The following is a 21,834-nucleotide window of genomic DNA, read 5'->3' as shown; positions in this document are numbered from 1 at the left end:
TAAATAAATTATATATTAAAAAACTTTTGAAGAAAGCAAAGGATATTATGAATTTGAATATGAAATATAAGATAATAAAAAAGATTTTAAAAGTATACAATTTGAACTTTTTTTGCGTTTTAGTGCATATTATTAATTATCATAGCTCTTTAAATTTTTAATATCATTTTGGAAAAGTTTTATTTCTTAAAAAAAAAAAAAAAAGGTGAATAGAATGGACTAATAAAGGAGTATAAATGAAAATAATGAAAACAAATAAATATATCTAATAAATTAAGAAAATAAACAAAACAAAATCTAATTTTACCTTGTGGCAAATAAATTTTAAAAAATAAGTATATCAATCTATAATTGTCAATATGCTCTGTAATTGAATTATAATTGATAGCAGCTCTTTAATATTTAATTTAATTATATTGAATATGATATTTAATGTTTAATGTTTTTTTGCTTTATGTTGATATTGAATTGTTAAGTCAAGAATCAAGAATTTTTTATTTTTTGGACAAATAATTTTTTTAAATTTTATTTATCATGTTTTTATTATCTTTATATTAAATAAAAATTGGACAATGAAAATGAAAGAAATATATAGCTTTTTTATTACTATTTCTATTGCTATCTTTTTTTAGTAGTTGATTTTTTAATTAACATTTATATCAACTTGTAATTATTTCAATTTTGACAAATCAAGTCAAGATATGTTGTAAATTAACTATTATAAATATTATATATATTTTACACATATAAATTAAATAATAAAAATAAATAAAGCTAATACGTGCGGATGCACGGGTCACAAACAAGTTGATTATAAGATTTATTTCATAATATTTATATATATTCACATATATATATATATATATATTCCTAAGTTTCTTTTCATTATATGGTTGGGTAATTTTGAAACTTTTGTGTTATATGTCCTGCAATTTTTTATCACCATCATTTTTTAAAAGATTGGAAGAACACCATAATATGTAATTTCAATTTTTTAATTTCATTGAACTGAAAATTTAATCTAAATAGTTCATCCACTTTTCTTAGAAGATAAATTCTTGTAAAGCTAGTAATTTCCCTTTTCTTATCTTGACCTTTCTTGTAATAAAGGTTTCAATTTCATTCTTTTAAAAATATATATTATTTTTCTTGTTTTCATTAAAAATATATTGATTGACTTTAACAATTTATTTATTTATATATTTTTTATTTTAAATTATTTATTTGATGTATTTTTATATTTTTATTTATAAATTGATAGAACTTATAATTATATGAGATTGTTATTATTTATTAGTATATTGCTTGCATATATATTATATTAAATATAATAAAATACATAAAAAAATATAATTTTAATTGGCCCTTTCAAGTTCAAATATTAAGATTCGCTGCTGGTTCAAACTCAAATTAAGTGTGGTCCAATATTTTTTGTAATAAAGATTGGTCCAATATTGATAGTCTAATAATATACTTTGAACAAATTCAATAATTGGATATCATCATTGAATATTAATTTAAAGTTATATAAGATTGATTTGTTGATTTCATGAAAAAAAAAATTTAACATAATGTGTAAGCTTATAACAGGTGAACTAATCAATCTAATCAATCTCTATCTCATTCACTCATTTATTACTTAAATCCCAAATATTAAGAATAATTGGAGCTTCCATGCTCAAGTCTCGTCATGCATGGGTTCGATCTAGTTTTATCTTGAATTTATCTAGTTATAGACTAATTCATTGATAGTTGATTTGTTTGTATGATTTAAAAAAATAGAGAAGGGATCCACTTATACTAATGTAACTCATATATTTTTTTAGACATTTGGATCAAAATTATAAATTTAAAAATATTATTTTGATTCAAATGAATTATGAATTTAATTTTAACCTAAGAGTAAAAAAAAAAAACAGTTATACTAATAAAAATGGATCCATATTCTTTTTTATATAAATTTAAAATTTAATTTTGATTGTAATTTTTCTTATACTTGTAACTTTATAAAAAAAATAAACTAAAATATTGTAAACAAGGGTAATTAGATTTCGAATCTAAAATCTCTATTCAAATCTCATTCACTTATAATTAATTCCTCATTACTTAAATAAATCCCAAATACTAAGAATAATTTGAGTTTAAATTACATACATTAGAATGATCCACTTCTCATATTTTGTCAAAACTTACAATTAATTCTATACAACTATTAATAGCAAATTAACTCTCATTGATTATATTACTTTTTATTAACTAAATAAAAATTATCGGTAATTTATTAAATAAAAAATGCCAAAAATATGTAAGAGCTTGGCCTTTCTTTGGTATTAAAAAAATGTCAAATATATATTGATGATGCAATTGAGATGCTTAATTATTGTTTTATTCCTAATTTTTACAAATTAATGGTTCTCCGAGAGGACAAAAGGATGGATTTTTTTCCCAAGAATACGAGTTTAAGTATTTTTTATAATTAAGCTAATTTATGTGCATTTTATGTCTATTGATACAGTGCTAAATTTTTTTAATTTTAATGATCGAATTCCAACATTAATAGTTTTAAATAAAAACATGATTGTAATTTGCAAATTTTGTTAATTTTCTTTACACTTTCAAATTCAACATCTTTAGCCTATATTAAAAAAAAATAACTCATCAACTAGCAACTAAAAATATATAATAGATGATGAATGTAATTGGTTTTGCTATAGGATCAAATTCACAAAGTTGTGTTTAATTTTTTTTTTAAAATCTTTATATAAATAATACAAATGATTTATAAATTTCTTGAAAAATGTAGAAGTTCCGTACGTTCTCACTCGTCGAATATTTTGTGCCAAAAATTAATTGAGTAATTTATTCATTAAATTGATGCCACCAATTTGACATTAATTCCTTTTTGATGATTAATGAAATGATAGTTAGTTAGGAAAAATTATTAAAAATTAAAGAAAATAAAACAAAGCAGCACATCTTTTCTGACTTTTGATGAAATTTTATTTATTAACAACAATTTTTTTTAATCAAAATTTGATTTTAGGTAACATTTGGAAAATGTCAAAATGACAACAATCCTAGTTTAAAGACACAATTGTTGATCTAACAGAAATGAGCAAAGCTACAAGGAAAGAGGCTGACGTGACTAAATAGTAAATGTTGTTGTTTATATTTTATACCCATATTAATAAAAATTATGTATCAAATAAAATTTGTACCCATAGAATTCTTATGGAAAATGTGGGATGCATCAAATTATTAAGTTGAAAATCATATGTGAATAGATCTCTTTACCAACCGAGTTTGACTCGGATAAGTTCTAGACATGAATTTTGAGTCAGAGTTGGGTATTTTATAAGAGATTTCAGAAAACAATCAAATTTGATTTAATTTGATTCATAAACACATTTAATTTTGAATATACATACACATTGTAATTAAGGTTTTTGTGGGTAAATTTTACGAATAGTAATTATCCTTTTAAAAGGAAAAAAAATGTAAAAATTACAAAAAAAAGACATACCTAGCTCATGAATTTTTGACCAATTACACGTATGATAAGATTATTTTTTTTTATGATAAGATAATTTTTTTTTGTTTTATCAAGAAAATAAAATTTTAATATAAATAAAAAAAATTTAATTTAAAAATCATATTTTTGATGTCTCTTCAAATACTTTTAATCAGTAAGCTAAAAGTTTGAAGACCTTACTATAAGTAAGATAATTATTCTTTGGTAAATGTTGCTTATCCAAAACAAAAAAATAGAGCCCTGATTTATGGGCACCAGCCTGAACAATTTCCCGCAAAGCTAGCTTTCTTCAATAGTTAATAAATTTAATTATATGGGAGATGATACGAGGATGAGTCACGTCCATGAATTTCTTTTCCTTTCAAAGAAAAAGAAATGCGGCTTCAAGCAATCATTATTTTATGCTACAAATTATGCTCTGACCAAATTAAATACTACTATTAAATAACTAATTAATCAGAGTAATATCTTGACTATGATCAAAAGTAGAGATAATAGTTCAATCTATTTCAGATGAATTTTTATTTTATTTAATTTTTTAAAGTTGAATTTTTTTTTTAAAAAATAAATTTTGGATCGAGTCGAATTAAATCAAATAATAATAAAAAAAAGTTAAGATTGAATTTTAGATAAATTCAATTTGATATATATAAAAAAATTATTTTTAATTAATTATTTAATTATATATATTTATATATTTATTTAATTTTATATTTATATTAAAAATAATATTTTATATTTAAAAATTAATATTTTATTAATTTCAAGTCAGATATGATTTATATAATATCAAATCAAATCGATTTGGATATAAAAAATATTTAAAAAAATTATTGAGTTGGAATGAGTAAAAATTCATCTCACTTTAACCCGTTGTCATCCTTAATCAAAAGTTAGAAAAGCTCAAAGCCAAGGTTGGTGCATGCATGCATGGCAGCTCTGAAACTAGTTCATATCAAATAATGGTTTGCAGCTTAGTTCGATGGATTCCATCAAGTTGTTGAGGACATGAAGTTTTGATTAGGAAACATTGGCAATTTGAAGGATTATTTCAAGCAAATTATTTATTACTGTACACTTTCTCCTCGAGAAAATGGCAACCATTCAGTTGACTTTTCTGTTTGCCTTCAAATTTCATCGAAATAGATAGCTTTGCCTTTAAGGCAAATTTCAAAAACTACATGACCTTATCCATGATGTAGTCTTCACTTCCTTGCAATTTTGTACCTTGCAAAAAATAGTCTTGAATTTTCAGTGCTACCCTATATAAAAGAAAAATATATACAGTTTATCAACATTTCTTATTACCATTGACAACTTGCTATATTTGTAAATTATTTTTTCTTTTTTCTGGTGAAAAAGATTAAAAAAATTGCTTATATAAGGTATGATGAAATTGAAAACTATGGCTCATCAAGTTAATAAAAAGGAGCAATCCCGAGCAATATTTAAATTTGATACAAAGAGGTCATAATTTAAAATATAAATATATATAAAGATTATAAATTCTGAAATTTAAATCTTAAATTATTAAATGTCACCTCAATTCAAAATTTTTTGCGAAAATCTTGTGTTTACAGCAAGATCGGTATCTGAGTTAAGTGTTGTTATCAAATCCCTTACGGGAATTGTCCTGGATGGTTTCTTCGGTTAATTCAGAAGCCTTTCTTTAGATGTTGGCTACTCAAAAACATTCTCGTATCGTATTAAATTTACTCGAAAGCTAGCTTTTGGATATCTCGCACTAGTCAAATGATATAATCTTTGCATTCATATCTGTATAAATAAATAGATACATAGATAGATATATTATAAAACCGAGAAAGGATTAGCAAAGTTAATTCAAAAGTAGTCGCAGTTTTCTACTAGTTGAGCCAAAGTAAGTAACCTGGTCTCCTGTTTCTTAGACAATGTACCTTTTGTGTACTTTCATTATCCAGACTATTTAGAACTACTCTAAATCCTCAAAATAAGTTAAAATAAGGATGCCAATGAAGAATTGACATTAAAAACAACTTGTTTCACTAACTTTTTTGTATGAATAATACTAGCTAATTTTTTAATTCTAATATTGTAAAAATTTTGGGATTCGGGACCACAACCTATGATCAAACTATCTTATAAAAAAAATTATGTAAAATTTGCATTACATATCTGAAACCATTCACTCTTATATGGATTTACATCCAATTTCGGATTCTATGTCATAAATCATACCGAATTAGTTATACAAATTCTGTAATATTTATAGATCAGCCAATATATCAGTCAATATTACAAAATTTGATGAAGGTTTGTTGAATAATGGAGAAGAAATATCCAAGCAAAAAAAATGGAGAGAGAGTAAATGACTTAATGTTGACAAGGACAATAGACAGAAGAGTGAAAGACTTGTAAAAGGGTTGACTTAAAAAATAATAAAAATAAAAATAAAGGGCATCAGTGTATCCTCCGTTAGATGCTTTAAGTTGAAGCTGTCATGTGAAGTTCTCTAACATTTAAAAGGCTGGCAACTTTAATCCTTTCCTTCACCATAAACGTTGCTTTTATCTCACAATTTCTCTTCCTGTCTCCACCTCATCCTTCAGTATTGTTCAAGAAACAGGTTGGTGTCTTCCTGCAATTTGAGAAGAAGCTGGGAACTTTTTCTTTTAATATATACATTTTAAGTGATTGTGATATGAAAGAAGAGTTCCCAGTTCCCGGCTTCTGTTAGGACCACTTACCCTTCACTTTTGTTTTTTGTTTCATGATCAAAAACAAAGTACATAAACTGACCATGGTAGTACAGGCTACCTGAAAAGACAATGCACTGACAGAAATCCCTCACTATAACCTGTTGCCACCAATTTTCCTTTTATTTTCTTTTACATTTTCTTCTTTTTATTCATTTTACTGATGCTTTATGTTTAGTGTTTCTGAAACTAGTTTTGTTTTCTTGGCATTAAGATTAATACAAGCACCTTAGAGTTGCCTTAAATATTGTTTATGGAAAACTCCATTTTCTACCCCCTAACTAGTGGAAACTAAGGGTTGCAATGGCCTTCCTTAACCATGGTTGAATTGGCTTACTTTTCCATTGTAAGAATAAGTTCAAGAAAAAGGAAGGTTTCCCTTTTTTGTTTCTTATTAGGGGGTCTCCTTGCAATTTATTTATTTAATGATTTTAGGTAAAAATTTTTGAAATCTTAAGCCAAATTCAAATTTATGAATCATATGTAGTATTGCATGCTCATGAACCTCATGATTTTTCTTTCTCAAATTTGTATTTCATCTAGTCACTTTCAGAGTTTGGTCTTAATTGCAATTTTTATTATGTAATGGCCGCTGGAATAGCAATATCGGTCGTTAGTCTAGATAGTGATATTTCAACACTCATTGACTAAAAATTTTTGTTTATGGAAAATTATTGGGTAATACTACTTTTTTAACAATAATGCCAATTCCAATTGATATCACAATTGTTCTTTTGCAGGACTGTGAAAAGAGTTTAATACCCTGATTTGCAATAATCATTGATGACTAGAGAACAATTAGGAGTGCTAAATGCGCTCGATGCAGCCAAGACACAATGGTATCATTTCACTGCAATAGTTATTGCAGGGATGGGATTTTTCACTGATGCTTACGATCTGTTTTGCATCTCCTTAGTCACCAAACTACTAGGCCGTATATACTACCATGTTGATGGTGCACCAAAGCCAGGCACATTACCTCCAAATGTTGCAGCTGCTGTCAATGGTGTGGCTTTTGTTGGCACTTTAACCGGCCAACTGTTTTTTGGGTGGCTTGGTGACAAAATGGGCCGGAAAAAGGTCTATGGTATAACTTTGATCCTCATGGTTGTGTGCTCTATTGCCTCAGGGCTTTCATTTGGAAAAAGTCCAAAGGGTGTTATGGCTACCCTTTGTTTCTTCAGGTTCTGGCTTGGTTTTGGTATTGGTGGCGACTATCCTCTTTCAGCCACAATTATGTCTGAATATGCTAACAAAAAGACTCGTGGAGCATTTGTCTCTGCGGTGTTTGCAATGCAAGGGTTTGGGATTTTGGGAGGTGGAATTGTGGCTCTTATTGTCTCTGCAGCCTTTGATCATGCATTCAAGGCTCCTGCCTACGCAGTTAATCCAGCAGCCTCAACTGTGCCTCAAGCTGACTATATTTGGCGCATGATTTTGATGTTTGGTGCAATTCCCGCTGCTCTGACTTACTATTGGCGAATGAAGATGCCAGAAACTGCTCGTTACACTGCCCTTGTTGCCAAGAATGCAAAACAGGCTGCAGCAGACATGTCAAAAGTTTTGAATGTGGCTCTTAAAGCAGAAGAAGATAAAGTAATACAGCTAGCAGGAAGTCAAGCAAATTCCTTTGGCTTGTTCTCCAGGGAATTCATGAAGCGCCATGGACTTCATTTGCTTGGAACTACTTCCACTTGGTTCTTGTTGGACATTGCATTTTACAGCCAAAATCTATTCCAAAAGGATATCTTCAGTGCAATTGGATGGATTCCACCAGCCGCAAGCATGAATGCGATCCATGAGGTCTACAAGATTGCAAAGGCACAAACATTAATAGCCCTATGCAGCACTGTTCCAGGGTATTGGTTCACGGTGGCTTTCATTGATCGTATGGGAAGGTTTACAATTCAATTGATGGGCTTCTTCTTCATGACAGTTTTCATGTTTGCTCTTGCCATACCTTACCATCACTGGACCTTGAAACCCAACAGAATTGGTTTTGTAATAATGTACTCCCTAACCTTCTTCTTTGCCAATTTTGGACCCAATGCTACAACATTTGTTCTGCCAGCTGAGATCTTCCCTGCCAGGCTAAGGTCAACCTGTCATGGTATATCGGCTGCATCTGGGAAAGCTGGTGCAATAGTGGGTGCATTTGGGTTCTTATATGCTGCTCAAAGCAGAGATCCAACCAAGACAGATGCGGGCTACCCACCAGGCATTGGAATCAGATACTCACTGATTATGCTTGGGGTCATCAATTTCTTTGGATTGTTATTTACTTTCTTGGTCCCTGAATCAAAGGGCAAATCACTCGAGGAGTTAACAGGTGAGAATGATGATGAAAGTGGTGAGACAGAACTACAAACTGGTCCTACCAGGACTATTCCTGTGTGATTCGAGCAAAGTTAATTGCAGAAGTTCTTATCAAAGTTATGTCCATGGAGTTTCATAGTGATTTTTAACTTCAATTGTTGGTTTCTATAAAATTCTTGTTTGAGAAAGATGGTTTAATGTTGATATATATGTTTGCTTAGAAAAGCTATGATCCAAGTGCAACTATTTATGTACTTTCTATTAAATTTGTTTTGAAATAAAAATATGTTTTTCCTTTTCCCTGTATGACATTTTATGTCAAACTAAGATGTGTATGGTAATTGATCAATCTGCATCCAAATTCAAGAGTCACTTTCATTTAATTCAAGTGATTAAAATTGCACTTTCAACTTGATATTTGTTAATCATATCATAACTCTCCACTTGAAGTCCCCCATATTCAATGGTAAAACTGCTCTTTATTTTTGCTGCATCCGTATCCCTTGATCTAACTTATTAGCTCAACCACACAAACAAAAAGTCCAATTCTTGTTGTGTAGCATATGAACACGCCATAACTTTTTGACTTTCTTGATCATAATTAAAATCCAAAACGAATAAATTATTCCACTAATTCATGGAATGGATCTCATGCAGAAAATTTCTAATCTGTTTGTTTAATATCTCTCATAGGTTTTTGGAATAAGGAAAACTTAAATGAAATTTTTTAGCTGAGTTTTATGATTGTTTTTATTTAAAATATTTAATAAAAATTAAAAATTAAAAATCAAAATGAATAAATGAAAAGGTTTTATTATAAAGTATATAAATTTTAAAAGAATTAATAAAATTTGATATATTTTTTAGATAAATATTTTTAATAAAAATTTTAATAAAATTTTTCTCCTTGAATAAGTACTTATCAAATTTGAATTATAAATAATATTTTTAATAATTTTTTATATATTATTAATTTCTCATTTAATTCCATCATCCATCAATTTGATTTTTAATTTTAATTTTTATTGAATCACTTTTAATGAAAAATTCATAAATTTTATCTAAAAAATTTCATATAAATCTTTTCGTTTTAGGGGCTTAGTTTTCAGTTTTCACTTAACCTTCAATTTCTGACATGCATAAATCTCTCGATTCGATTATTTTCTGGACTGCCAAGAGGGAATCGACTACAAAATAAGATTCCTAAATCTGTGCTCCCAAGCCAATTTCAATCCATGAAGAATTCAAATAACTCAGCTTTTAATATGTTTTCCCAACCAATTTTTCGATCTAAACCAAAGAGCCATCCTCCATACAGTCTCGGCAATGGCCACCAATTGACTGGCTACTTGAAAGTTTTGGAATTAAATCCTCATATCAGAAATTTCCTTAAAGATGAAATGGATGTTGTCAATCATGAATTGGAATACAAGAGCAAAATATAATAATGTATAAAATATTTGTGAATAATGGTTTAAATTTGAAACATAGATTTTGATGTATAATTATTTTGATTAAACTAGATTATGAACTTGGTCCCATAAATGAATATCATCTTCCAAAATTAATTCTTTGGTTCTTAATAAAAAATAATTATTTTGTTTCATCATGATTCAAGTTTATTCATAAGCTAAATTAAGAAGCTATCACATATTTTATTTTTTAATTTCTTTATTATATCTTAACGGATATGTGTGATTTTATTAATCATGATGTAATCTCTAAAAAAAACTCACTAAACTAACCACAATCTTAAGAGACTAATTCAAAAAAAAAAAAAGAAAAAAGGAGTATTCATACTCATATCCCTTATCACAAATCTAATTAAGCAATTTAAAACCTAAATCAAATTGGAAAACTCAAAGATGAAAAAAACTTCTGAAAAATTAACCAATTGTAGAAAAATGTGGAGCAATTATAGAGATTATGCCACATTGAAAAACAAAAAGGATTGTCATATTTTGTTTCCTTTTACTTTTAAAACTCCTCGAGGATAAATGGAAAATAAAAAGAGTGTCCATTGCACTTAAATACGGAAGTAACTTCTTTCTCTCCATACCAAATCCATCTCTTCTTCTTCATTAGCTTATTAAAGTATTGAAAAAGGCCGTTTCTTTTACTACTAGACTTGGTTCTTATTCTTGTTCTTGTCAACACCTCAGTTATTTCTCTCTTTGTTCACTGGTTTGAACATTAAACGTAAGCTTTTTGATGTTAAGGTATGAATAGTAATGAGTTTTGATCGATTTTTTTAGATGATATTTGATCATGGAGTTTTTGTTTTGTTTCTTTATCTCCTTTTGGGTCAAAAACCTAAATCTTTACTTCTTTATTTAAGAGTTCATTTCATAACATAATGGGAGGGACTCAGATCACGTTACAGTTATGTTTTATGATTAAATCTTTATAAATTCATTTAGGGTTCAGTCATAAAATGAGTCGTAAAATGATATCACGGTACGGTAAGAGTCAGTCCTATCATATTGCCAAATCAACCTAAGGTTGTGTTTGGTTCAGTTGTTTTATGTCATTTATTTATTTATTTATTTTTGAGTTGAGATGGTTTTGAGATACCAGAGTACTAAGAGACTGTGTTTTCATTTTTCTTTTATGTGTACTATATTACTCCACATAAATTGATGTTTCCTGATCTGTTGCAATATTTTTCAGGGAAAGACTTCTGAGGAAGGATTGTCATGGTAAAGGATCCACTGCAAGTGCTTAATGCACTTGATGTAGCCAAAACACAATGGTATCATTTCACAGCAATTATCATTGCTGGCATGGGATTCTTCACTGATGCATATGACCTGTTTTGCATTTCCTTGGTCACCAAATTGCTTGGTCGCATATATTACCACAAGGAAGGTGCTGCTACCCCTGGCAATCTTCCTTCTAATGTATCAGCTGCTGTCAATGGTGTAGCACTCTGTGGTACCCTTGCAGGCCAGCTCTTTTTTGGTTGGCTTGGCGACAAGATGGGACGAAAACGTGTTTATGGCATGACCCTTTTGCTCATGGTTATCTGTTCCGTTGCCTCTGGCCTTTCCTTCGGTCGTGACCCTAAATCTGTTATGACTACCCTTTGCTTCTTTCGCTTCTGGCTTGGTTTTGGTATTGGTGGTGACTATCCTCTTTCTGCTACCATCATGTCCGAATACGCTAACAAAAAAACTCGTGGTGCTTTCATTGCTGCTGTTTTTGCAATGCAAGGTTTTGGGATTTTGGCTGGAGGGATGGTTGCTATTATAGTTTCTGCAGGTTTTAAGGCCAAATACCCTGCACCAACTTATGAGATGGATGCAAATGAATCAACCATGCCAGAAGCTGATTATGTCTGGAGGATCATTTTGATGTTTGGAGCACTCCCAGCTTTACTTACTTATTACTGGCGCATGAAGATGCCTGAAACTGCTCGTTACACTGCCTTAGTCGCCAAGAATGCCAAACAGGCTGCTGCAGATATGTCAAAAGTTCTTCAGGTTGATTTGGAAGCCGAACAGGGGAAACTAGAACAGAATAAAGGGAGTGATTTTGGTTTATTCACCACAAAATTTCTTCGTCGACATTGACTTCACTTGCTTGGTACCGCAGGTACTTGGTTCTTGTTGGATATTGCCTTCTACAGTCAGAACCTGTTTCAAAAGGACATCTTTAGTGCAATTGGTTGGATTCCAAAGGCAAAAACCATGAACGCACTTGAAGAAGTTTATAAAATTTCAAGAGCTCAAACTCTCATTGCACTATGCAGCACTGTTCCTGGATATTGGTTTACCGTAGCATTGATTGATAAGATGGGGAGATTCAAAATCCAAATGGTGGGATTTTTCTTCATGACAGTGTTCATGTTTGCGTTGGCAATTCCATACCATCATTGGACTCTACCAAACAACAGAATCGGGTTCGTTATTATGTACTCTTTAACCTTCTTCTTCGCAAATTTCGGTCCAAATGCCACGACATTTGTAGTCCCTGCTGAAATTTTCCCTGCAATGTTAAGATCAACATGCCATGGAATATCAGCTGCATCAGGTAAGGCAGGTGCAATTGTGGGTGCATTTGGCTTTTTGTACGCTGCAGATAGCATTGGAGTGAAGAAAGCACTTATAATTTTAGGTTTCATCAATTTCTTGGGGATGTTGTTCACATTTTTGGTGCCGGAGTCGAAAGGAAAGTCACTGGAAGAAATATCTGGGGAAGCTGAACAAGAACATGAAACTGAAACACAACCTGAGCAGCAATCTAGTAACGATGTCAGAAGTGTACGAGTTTAATCAAGCATCGTAATCTCTTATTAATTAGTATCAATTTCCAAATCACATTAGGGATTGTACTTGTTGATAATGTGTCTTAAACATTGGATCTTTGGATGTTGCTTCCACTTCTTACTAATTTTCTGGTTTGTCTTATCATTTAAGTTAATTAATGTTATGCTCTCTTGAGTGTCTGAAAACATATTATGTGTTGAACTCCAACAAAGAACTTTGTATTGCACGTGTTATTGGTTTCGTTCCAGTGCTATATGGGGCATTGTAATAATTATTTGAGTGACAAACCAACATTCAAAATTAAACTTAGGGAAGGTGCAGAAAGGGTTTTTTTTTTTTTTTTTTTGCAGACAGACCATACCATCATTTGTGGTGTAAAATATCGTCTGGTTTTCATACTAAAGAAGCTAAATGAACAACATGAATTTGGTTTTCATTTAGGTACTGCTACAGCAGCTAGGGAAATATATACGCCGCCACCATTGGTTTTCTAATTTTTGCATGCTTATTTATTGGTTTCTGTCATTGTATTTTCATAGGAGGTAGAGAATTTTTATAATGTATGATGATCTGACAACATTTTCAAGGATTTAACCATATTTGTATTATTTTTTAAGCCTCAAAATTTAAAATACGATATAATAATATAAGATAAAAATAATATAAGTTAAATTTTAACAAAAATTATATATAAATTTAACAAAATTAAAAAAAATATATTTCATATCAACATGATGGTTTTATATAATTTTCATATAAAACACAACATAAATATATAAATTATCAATATTTTATTTGATACAATATATAAATTATCGATCTACTTTCTCTTTTAATTTACAAACTTCAAATATATATTTTCCATATATCGTAAGGTAAATTAAAACGTTTAAATCATTCACTTTTGAGCTATCTTTTATCACCTAATTTTCTAATTATAAAAAATCACGATTTGATTATTATTATCTTTAAAATTTAATTTTTTTGGTTAAAAAATTAACAATTAAATGATGTAACATAAGACATTCTCAAATTCTCTTTTTAATCAACTCCGACAATATCCTTAATGTAAACAAGATTCTAATCCCGACATCTCTAGCTGTCAATTAAAGTATAAATGTTTACCGGAAAAAAATCTTTTTTAAGCGAGCTGATGATCATGAAGTTTTGTAATTTTATGTCTAATTCAACATTTGATTATGATATCATTGATGAACTTTAATTAAAGTCGGAGACAACATTATCCCTAAAACACTTACGTTAGATTTATAAATTGCCCATATAAAAAGATTGTGGGTAGCGAAAATCAAGTCTAAACCTTATAAGTGAAGTATTCGATTCTTACCAATTCGATCAACCCTTTGACAAATGTAAAACAGCTTTCTAGACTATATCGAATCCTGGATTACAGTCATCAAGGTATAAGGGTAGATAACAGATTGACAGCTTTATTTATTTGCTTACAAGATGTGACCTTGATTACATATAGGTAAAAACTCGTTTGCAGGATTATGTACAAACATGAGCAACTAAACATAAGCTGAAACACCACATATTCGGTGGATCGTTCTATACTTGGAGCAATAGCTAAAAGGGAATATTGATATAGAATCAGCTGACTAGAACACAAGCATATGATAGGAAACATTTAAGTTAGTCAAGCCTAAATGAAACAGAATAAAGCTGCAGCATTCATGAAATGATGACCATTTTGATTTTATTGATCAGTAGAACATTGCCCATAACCAACCAAGCTGTGCTTTATTGCTTTTTTCAAATTGTTGAATGATAAAAGGAAGTATTTAGAATAGCCCCAAATAAATAAAATGAAGATCAAATTCCCCATGCACATTACTCACCAAAACAACTTAGCCATTTTCTTTTCTTGAAGAGTAGTTTACAGGAAATTACAAAATATTGTTGAAGGTCATGGCTTAGCATCATCCAATAATTTGTAATTGTCATGTACATGAAAGCACACTAATTTCACTAACATCTATCCTGATTGTAGTTCATGTCACCATAGGTTAAGAAAAAGGCTTGAGTTTGCAGGTTGGATTAATCTCATGTATTATACAGATAATCAAAAGAACTAGAAATGGATGCAAAGTCTGCAGTTTCTTAATAGCCAAACTGTAAATTAACAGCATTTATTTACCATTTTTGCTTGAATTCTGTTCCAAGTCAATCTTTTCTTGCCATGATCACTTCAGATCAGAAGATTCATATTCTTGCAATGGCCTGCCATCTGAAGAAGAACAAGATTGAGGAACGGAGAATGACGTCCTGCTAGTACTCAGCCTCTTAGATGCTGAAGATTCAGCTGTCGAGCATAAGTCTTGTTCTCCTCTCGAGGTCCCTGCATCTTTATTGTGATAATTCAATTTATCTGCATGCAACTTTTCTTCTTCTACATATCTTGCTCTCTTCCCATACAATGAACCATTATTGCAATTTTGAAATGATGGCACCCTCTGATCATTAGATGAATATGTTGGACAAGAAGACATTTCCTTTAGGATTACTTTTGGGATGGCGGAAGTTTCGATACCATCAGAATTATCAAAAACTTCTTCATTCATCCTATCTGAAGTTGCAGCCTTTGCAGCTGCTTCCATTTCCCACATTTTAAATATAGCTTCTGTCAGATGTTCTCTAGCTGTATCTATATCTTTTATGGGTTTTGGATAGTTTAAGCCCAACTCCACACCTGCAGCTTTAAGCACAGTAAGAGGTGCATCCCAAGGATGATGGATCCACTCAGTTGGCATCCTTGCTAGTTCTGGCAGCCATTGCCTTACATATTCACCTTCTGGGTCATATTTGCAACCTTGAATCTGATTCCAAAAATCAACATAAAATTAGGTCAAAGATAGGAAAAAATAACTTACAGTTTCAATTGACAAAATCAGTCTTTATTTTAGTCAACACAAGCCATTTTCCTCAATTAGAAAATTCACCAACTGTTGACTAATATCATTTGATTTTGCAGGTTGGAAATCATGCTAAGAATCATATTTCAAAAGTTTGTAAGGATGAGTTTGCACTTTTAAACTATTTGTGTAGGCAGAAAGATATGTTTCATTTGCAACTTTGCAACAGCAGTCCAAAATCACCAGGCCACAACCTATATTTCGGAAAGCTGATACTTGATGAATATCTCTACTACCAAACACAACATTAATCAGATGGAAAAGAGTCTAAATCACAAGTTAAATGCATGGTCTCGAAATGGAAGGAACTGGAGATGTTTGTTTTCTGTGCATTAGATTGCTAATTATTTATCCAGTTATAAATTTATTAGGGAATTCACACACCTGTGGGCTGTCTAATCGTTCTAGCTGATGACCATCTGGTAAGCTCCCAGATATGTACTGCCAACCAAGAATATCACATTCCAAATCTGCATCCAAAAGTGTGTCCCAGAAATACTTCATTCCCCATTTCCATGGAAGAAGAAGAAACTTCACTGCAAAACTTGAAACAATCACTCTTATCCTGTTGTGTATCCAACCAGTTGCCCAAAGTTCTCTCATTCCTGCATCCACCAATGGATAACCAGTCCGACCTTGTCTCCAAGCCTTAAAATGGTTCACATCAGAATGCCAAGGAAAATACTTCAAGTTGCTCAACAATGATCGCTCATGGGTGAATGGAAAATTGAAACAAAGATAACGGGAGTATTCTCTAAGTCCAATGGATTTTAGAAAAAGTGTTACGCTCTCTTCCCCTTGAGAGTTCTGTTCTCTTCTCCATAGTATCTGCTTCATCCACGCACACTGGAAAACTTTCCTTACACTTATCTCTCCAAAATGAAGATATGGTGACAAAAGTGATGTAGAGTTGCCACCAACCTTTAGCCTATTTTTTGAATAGTCAACTAGATGCTGTTCAACAAATTCAGTTAGAGCCTTATCAGCATTGCTCCAACCTGGAGACCATCCTCTTCCCAGCAATGCATTGCTAGATTTTTCTGATTCGTTTTCAAGGCCCAAATCTTCAATAGAGCACCTTGCTACTGTCCCTGTCACTAATAAGGAAAAAATTCAGCAATTAGTTACTATTTTGCATGTATACACACACACACACACACACACACATATATATAGTGGTCCTTCATACATATTCCACCTTTCCTTTTCTTCACAGTCCTTACATGAATACATATAAGCCTACATTTTGCCTGTTTTGCATGAAGTGCAACTTCATATGCATCTGCCTAAGGAAATGAGTTTATCAGTAGCTCAAAGTCATATTTCTGCTTCCCCCTAGGAATGAACACGGTCATTCATAACTTTTGTAGGTGGTAACAAGCGATCTGCCATCTTCATTTCGGTACTATTGCTTTAACCAAGCTAGTTCCCAAACTAGAAGTCAATTGCACTATCACGAAAGAAACACTCTGAATTATATACCTGCAGCTGGCACCAATCTCCATGGGGGAAGAAGTGAAATGGGTTCCGAATGCATGTTCAAGCACTTGTCCCAATATGCATCAAAGGTCGTAAAAGCTTGCCCCTTCTCATCATATATCTCCCACGGTTCATATAACAAATCTCCATTATAGCTATGTACAGAAATGCCAACCTCTGCCAGTTTCTCTTTGATGCTATGATCGCGAACCAGCGAAACAGGATCTGGAAAAGGAGGAAAAAGGCAGGAATCATGACACCATCTTAGAAAGACAGCTCAAAAAAAAAGAAATGGAATAAGAAGAAAATCCGACAGCATTTGACAATAGATCAATTCTTAGACTCTCTATTTTGCAGAAATATAAGCATTAATTATGATGTCAAGGAAATTCCATGATGACAATTATGCTTCTTATGCGTTACTTCCATCCAATTTCATTCTCCAATGTCTCTAGATTTTTAATCAACAGTTTTTCTCAACTAATTCTTAAGCGTTTGAAAACCACACAATTTAAACTAAACATTTCTCCAACTTTTTTCAAAACTCACTACCAAATTTACTGTTTTATCTCACCAAAATTTCTGCTTGATATTTTCTCTTTTTATGCGGAAAAAAAGGCTGCGAATTGAGAATGGAATTATCTTCTATAAGGCCTATCATCAAGCTTCTGTAAGTAAGTCGATGATGATGTCATGATTGGAACTCAATATAGGAGAAGAATAAATCATCCAACAGAAGCTTAGATTATAGCAACTATAATATTCTTATAAGCAGTCAGCATGCCTGATTCAATATGGGCCATTGCAGTACGATTGTTTGGATTCCAGGGTACCACGAAAGATATCACATTAGAATTCAATGATAAACATGCTTCATTAATATAAAGCAAATTAAAATTCAAAGCGGTTAAAAAAGCAGCATTGATCAGAATATACCATAAAGATGGTTGAATACTACTTTAGTCGCGCCAGTAGCGTTGATGCATTCTAAAAGAGCTGAAAGTGTACTTTGGGTCTTAATTACTACAAGTTCGGCCCCAAGAGACTTCAAGGTCTGCTCCAAATAAGCAAGAGATTGCTTCAGCCACCACCGTGATACTCGACCTGGGTAGAACTGACCTTCCTCTTTGGGGCACCATATATAGACAGGAAAGACACTACCATCCCTTGCAGCAGCAGCCAAAGCAGGATTGTCATCAATCCTGAGGTCCCTCCTAAACCAGACTATCGTCTTACTGCTACTCATGTTGAACTGACAAGATCTTTCAGATAAGACTGAAGTGTTCAAATTCATAAAGATATGAATAATCTCTAAATCTTTCCTTCAATCCAAAACATGAACATCAATAAAGGTCTAAATAGCACAAACTTGAAACAGAATCAGATTTGCCAAACAGTTGCAAAACATCTCAATAGCAACAAAAGCCCCTTGAAACATGATAGTCAAAATTACCTGTTGCTGCTATAGCCAGAAGAACCAGACTTTCCGGCTTTTTGCAACTTCTATGCTGCTCTTATGTATCCAGGATATAAAACCAGATTAACTTCAATAAGTTCTTCCCTACCTGTCTCATGGATCCCCAATTCCACCAATCAAACACCAGAACCATACAAAATATCTCCTACTCCAAGACCTTGATAAAGGCCACCAGAACTAGTAGAATACACAAGCAAAAACTCTTCAAATCTTAAAACCACTGTTCATGATCTTTCCAATATTCAATATACGGTGGAAGATCAGATTTCTACGAGTAAAGAATATAGATCCGAGACACCAAAAAGAGAAACAATTCACATGAAAAAATGTTATCCACAAAGAAGGACAACTAAAACACAAATACTTGGTATATATCTTTTAAGACAACCAAACTAAAGTAAAAAATTGACCACAACCAGTTTTATCCCATGTAGCTAGTAGCTAGAAACACAGCAAAAACAGACAAAAAAAAAAAGGTCATGAAGGGTGATTTTTTTCGTTACTTAGCATTCAACAGTGACATTCCTTTGAATATATGAAACTGGCGTTGTCTTTATGCCAAGGGAGTGGTTTGTGGATCCTTGTACATTTGTCAAGATCACGTATGGCACAAGACATCGAAAATGGTGGGAGACATATCTTGTCTGCTAAACTTCTCGAGATAAGGGTCCTTTCTCTCCTTGTCTCATCCAATTCACATTATTGTATCGCTTTGGTCGTATGACAGTTGTTTCATCTTTTAATGATCAAAAACTGTTTTAAATGAAGCACAATTCATTGAAAACATGTGGCATGAAGTAGCAGGCAGCTCATTGCCAAAGTAACTGGTTCTATGGTGATTTCATTTCATTTACTTTATTTAGAAAGATTTTGCCCTTTTCTAATAAGCTTTGCAATTTGCCTCCGTATTGGCTTGGGAAAACAGCTTTTGGTTGAACAGGACCACAAAGGTGGACCTCCATTGGGATAGAACGAAAATGAAAGAATAGCAGCTTAAACACAAGCATGTTCAAGCACATTGAACAAATGAATTTGGGTAAGTTTTTTAGCTCATTCGAAAAAGCTCAAATTCAATCAAACTGATTTGATTAGAAAACAAAGTTTGAGTCAGAAAATGCACCAGCAGGAAATAACTCAAACCCGAAATAATTTAAATTCGAATTCTAATCCAACCTAACTTGAAAAGCATGATGAAATAATTAGGCCAACAACCCTTCTTTTGGTTGGAAGACTGCTTCTTTTCAACTATCAGAACTCCAAATAAAACAAAAGCAGTTGAAAATATATGCCAAAGGACTGTTGATATGTTTGATTCTGTGCCTCTGACTGTAGAAATTATTTGCATTTCAACAGCCCCTGTAAGACTACAAAACTTTATCAAAAAAGGCTCAGACAAACAGAAGAACAAGTGATTGAAATACCATTCCATTAATAAGAGTCAAATATCCATATAATCACACCCATTTTCACCTGAGAAGCATCATGGCAACGAGGAGCCCAAAGTCGCAATACCACCCTCAGATGTTTGAACCCCAGAGCTCCTAATCAGACCTCGCAGGTGTTATTTAACGATAACAACATATGCACTGTGTCAGAAACAGATAACTGCACTTAATTCAGCGACTAATTGTACCAGGCAATGATCCTTAAAGAAACTCTAGTGAGTTCCCTAAGCATGCAAAACCCATGAATGGAGTAATCACTTAACGTGCCCGCTCTCTGATCACCTCAAGATCCATCTCAGTCGGGTCAGTTGCCTGGATTTCATAATGAATGCCCTCCAATTCCCTTCTGAACCTTTCCTTGGATGTCGCATACAGCATCTTGGCACTGATACTTGAAACAGAAGGAGACCTTCAGAAGAACATACAGTCAGATTTGTATACAGAAAACAGAGATGACAAATAGAAAAATGTAAACCAGTTAATTTTCACTCTTGTTTTCTCTTACAATTCCACAAGAACTTCAACTGTCAATGGCAAGAAATGAAAACTAATTTCATGATTTTCCTACCACTGCCTTGCACACTCAAACAACTTGAATTTATTTTTCTGAACCTTAAAGAGAAAGCAAAGCAGATACTCAATATAGCAATAGATAAGCAAGGAATGCACCAGAAAGCAGGACCAATGATGAAGCATCTTGTAATCACACACAACATTCTTTGCTTAGCCTAGTGTAGAAGCCATCACAAAACCAACTCAGCTCCAAAGTTTAATTTGACTAAACATCCTACAGCTTTCATGAATAGAAGTTCCATCTTTCTCAATGCCAGAACACACACACACACACAAAAAAAAAAGAAGTTACCAGATCATAAAGGCAAATGTGCCAAACCAGTAGATAGTAAAGAAATAATGTAAAAGAACCAGAAGAATCAAATCCAGAGGTACTAATCAAATCTTGTGAACAGAAACTGCTTGGAAGTAAAATGTCGTTCTCAGAAAGCAAAAAAACTAACATCCAATGTGAAGAGGATGATTTGATTTTGGATTGAACCTAAGGACATAATGTCATTCTCAGAAAAAATACTCTTAAATTCACATACAAACACAGAAGTAGAAATGCAAGCAGGACATCCATGGATTCAATCACCACTGATATTTGCCCCTCTCCATCTCTTTGCATGGCATCATCCATAAATCATAACCATATGAAGTTCTGGCAAACCTGACACAATCTACAATAACCTGAGTGAAGGAAATAGTTCGACAAATGTCCCCAAAAAACCAACAGAATCCAAAACCTTAGGCTCCTGGTATTAACAAAGCATAAATGATTAAGTTTTCAACCATAAGACTGTTGGCAAACAACAAAGCAATGGAGAGATATGGGAAAGGGATTAAATAATTGTTCCAACCATAATTGCTTCCATTTTCTGTCAAGTTGCACTACACATTGGGCATAATAGTGGTGTTGAAGTTTTAGAAGCTGTAGACACCGGTTTTGTCCGGGTTTACTGTTTCCATTTTAGTTTAATAATAATAAATATATTTTTTAAAAAAATTATTATTATTATTAATTATATAAAAAAAAACAAAAAAACAAAAAAGAGAAACAAAAAAGGGCAAAAATCAGGGCGGCTGATGCCTGG

At 31.9% G+C, this 21,834-nt stretch overlaps 2 protein-coding genes and 3 pseudogenes across 8 annotated transcripts in view; 3 read left to right on the top strand and 2 right to left on the bottom strand.

Annotated features, from left to right (window-relative positions):
* The first annotated feature begins 7,050 nt into the window (after positions 1 to 7,050).
* LOC111298543 (inorganic phosphate transporter 1-4 pseudogene) lies at positions 7,051 to 8,881 on the top strand (annotated as a pseudogene).
* A 2,398-nt stretch (positions 8,882 to 11,279) lies between these two features.
* Positions 11,280 to 12,155, top strand: LOC111292030 (low affinity inorganic phosphate transporter 1-like). The gene has a single exon (XM_089745705.1). The coding sequence runs from the start codon at positions 11,280 to 11,282 to the stop codon at positions 12,153 to 12,155; it is 876 nt and encodes a 291-aa protein (XP_089601831.1).
* A 102-nt stretch (positions 12,156 to 12,257) lies between these two features.
* LOC149514197 (low affinity inorganic phosphate transporter 1 pseudogene) lies at positions 12,258 to 13,031 on the top strand (annotated as a pseudogene).
* Positions 13,032 to 14,702: 1,671 nt separating this feature from the next.
* On the bottom strand, positions 14,703 to 19,077 carry LOC111292019 (cryptochrome-1-like). Of its 5 annotated transcripts, none has more exons than XM_089745147.1 (5): positions 18,717 to 19,077; positions 18,200 to 18,585; positions 17,267 to 17,488; positions 16,169 to 16,881; positions 14,703 to 15,688 (listed from the first exon to the last, which is right to left on the bottom strand). In XM_089745147.1, exons 2-5 carry the CDS (start codon positions 18,555 to 18,557, stop codon positions 15,056 to 15,058), a joined length of 1,926 nt encoding a protein of 641 aa, XP_089601273.1. In that variant the 5' UTR covers positions 18,558 to 18,585; positions 18,717 to 19,077; the 3' UTR covers positions 14,703 to 15,055. The 5 variants fall into 5 exon arrangements, with proteins under 5 accessions (XP_089601273.1, XP_089601274.1, XP_089601275.1 ...); XM_089745148.1 differs by having other exon boundaries at positions 18,200 to 18,580; XM_089745149.1 differs by having other exon boundaries at positions 18,200 to 18,538.
* Positions 19,078 to 20,149: 1,072 nt separating this feature from the next.
* LOC111292039 (actin-depolymerizing factor pseudogene) overlaps positions 20,150 to 21,834 on the bottom strand; it is a 28,073-nt pseudogene continuing 26,388 nt past the window's right edge. The window contains exons 2-3 of one of the 2 annotated variants that reach the window (XR_016328551.1): positions 20,374 to 20,594; positions 20,150 to 20,281 (exon numbers count right to left, since the gene is read on the bottom strand). The product of XR_016328551.1 is annotated as an actin-depolymerizing factor pseudogene, transcript variant X2 (transcript). Of the gene's footprint in view, positions 20,595 to 21,834 lie in introns of both variants that reach the window. The other variant, XR_016328550.1, reaches the window with a different exon arrangement.

This window comes from Durio zibethinus, chromosome 16, assembly GCF_047325235.1.
Source record: "Durio zibethinus cultivar Kanyao isolate XHJ-2024 chromosome 16, ASM4732523v1, whole genome shotgun sequence".
NCBI classification, from domain to species: Eukaryota; Viridiplantae; Streptophyta; class Magnoliopsida; order Malvales; family Malvaceae; genus Durio; species Durio zibethinus.
This window is presented reverse-complemented; position numbering and strand designations above follow the sequence as displayed.